This window comes from Pectinophora gossypiella, unplaced genomic scaffold (genome assembly GCF_024362695.1).
Source record: "Pectinophora gossypiella unplaced genomic scaffold, ilPecGoss1.1 Pgos_41, whole genome shotgun sequence".
Lineage (NCBI taxonomy): Eukaryota > Metazoa > Arthropoda > Insecta > Lepidoptera > Gelechiidae > Pectinophora > Pectinophora gossypiella.
The window spans coordinates 299,051-301,078 of record NW_026063251.1 but is presented as its reverse complement, the minus strand read 5'-3'; the positions used below and the strand labels follow the sequence as shown (position 1 = coordinate 301,078).

The following is a 2,028-nucleotide window of genomic DNA, read 5'->3' as shown; positions in this document are numbered from 1 at the left end:
CCGGTGAGCTCCCGGAACCCCACACTTCGGCACTGGTCTGCCGGGTGTGGTTAGGCCGGGAGGGAAGCCGGTGGGAGCGATCGCCTGGCACGGGTAAGATCGGGTGTCGGTCGGCTTCCGAGAGGTCGGGAGGTCTTTGCCCAGCGGGCTGGGGACGCCTGGTGCGCCAGGTGTCCCCCGGTTGTTCCCCCGGCGGGAAAGGAGTTTTGACTCCGCCGCCGGGTGAATCGTCAATTGGGGTGGTGGGGGGTCATGCCGCCCCCCTCCCTCTCCAAACGGCGCCCTAAGCGCCCCAGGGTCTTCCGCAGGAGCGCGGCGGCTTCCCTACTTGGGATTCCGCACCTGCGGGAGACCCTGGCGTCACTGCGCCAACCCGCGCGTGACGCAGTGCGTCCCTCCCCCCCTTCCACGCCGGGGGCAGGGGAGACGTACTTTGATGCGCCCCTCGCCCCCGCGGGCGAGGGCCCCCCGTCACCGGGGCCTCGGCGGTCGCCTCCACTCTCCATGCCGGAGCTGGGGCCGCCGTCGCCGCCGCCGCGCCGGACAGCGCCGCCGCTGCACTTAGCAGCAGCCCCGCTGCCGCAGCGCCCCTCTCGCGCGAGCCGCTCCCCGGCCCGCTCGACGTCCCCGCCGCCGGCCAAAGTGCTCGCCGCCCAGTCCCCGTCTTCGGGAGAGGGCAGGCATGCACTTCGACTGCCGGTGCGCGGAGCCCTATCTCCCCCCCCGTTCCGAGGAGGGTTGAGACAGGTCGCGCCCACGCCGGCGCCACGCCAGTCGCCGGAGGCGATGGATACGCAGCCGTCGTACGCGGCTGTGGCCTCGACACCTCCCGCGACTTCTCCACGGCTAATACCGCAGCGGGACGTACATTCCCCGCTCCAGGCCAAGCCCGCGTCGCAGCCCGCTCCGCCGAAGCGAGAGCGTTACCCCCCTTTGGTGGTGGAGGTACTCCCGGACTGGGCTCGGCACTTCCGAGCCCTCCGGGAGAAGCTCGGACACCCCCCTAACGCCCGACCATACGGGCGGGGGGTGCGCTTTATCCCGCGCACAGGGGAGGAGTACAGGACCATTCAGTCCTACCTGATGGCCCTGGAAAAGGAGACCACGATATCGTGGTTCTCCTACTCCCTTCCGGCGGAGCGCAACCTCAAGGTTGCCATCCGAGGGCTGCCGGTTGACACCGACCCAGCCCTCATTGAGGCCGAGTTACGCCGACTGGGGTACACCCCTGAGTTCGTGCGCGCCATCCAGGCGCGTTTCGGACGACCCGGGTGTATTTACCATGCCCAGCTCGAGCGTAACGCTGCGACCATCCCGGGCATTTATGGAGTCACGGAACTCCTCAACATGCCCGGGGTGAAGATAGAGGCCTGGCGGGGCAAAAAGGGACCGGCGCAGTGCCACCGGTGCCAGCAGTTCCGCCACTCCTCGCACAAGTGCCACCGCAAGATTGCGTGTGTGCGGTGTGGGGAGGAACACGCGGCCAGGGACTGCCCCAGACCTAGGGAGCAACCGGCGACCTGCGCCAACTGTGGTGGGCCACATCCCGCCAACCATGTGGCCTGCCCGGCCTTCGTGCGCGAGGCGCGCAACAAGAAGGCCGGAACCACAGCCCGCACCTCCTCGGGGCAAGCGACCAAGAAGGTCTTGGTCGCGCCCACAGGCGAGTCGAACGCCCAGGGGTCGCTCATGGCGGCGGCCAACGGCCCGAAGAGTGGCCCTACGAAACGGCGTAAGAGGAGGCGCGGCAGGGAAGGAAAAGGTCCCTTCTTGCCCCAAATCCCGCCGCGACAGCAGCCTAAGGAGCCGGCGACATCGTCTGCTCCAAAGACAACCCCCTCCATCCGACCCCCCGCCCCAAGCCAGGGGAAGGGGAAGTCGGCCGGAACTGGCGATCCAGCCGCCGCCAAGAAGGCGGCACTACTGGTCGCCATGGGGGTACTCCAAGATGTCCTGAAGGCACTGGAGCAGGATCTCGATCCTGTTACAGTGCTTTTGGACGGAATGAAGAGGTTGTTAACGGCATAA

At 68.1% G+C, this 2,028-nt stretch overlaps 1 protein-coding gene across 1 annotated transcript; it reads left to right on the top strand.

Annotated features, from left to right (window-relative positions):
• Positions 1–252: 252 nt before the first annotated feature.
• On the top strand, positions 253–2,028 carry LOC126381258 (uncharacterized). Its single transcript, XM_050030753.1, has one exon. The coding sequence runs from the start codon at positions 253–255 to the stop codon at positions 2,026–2,028; it is 1,776 nt and encodes a 591-aa protein (XP_049886710.1).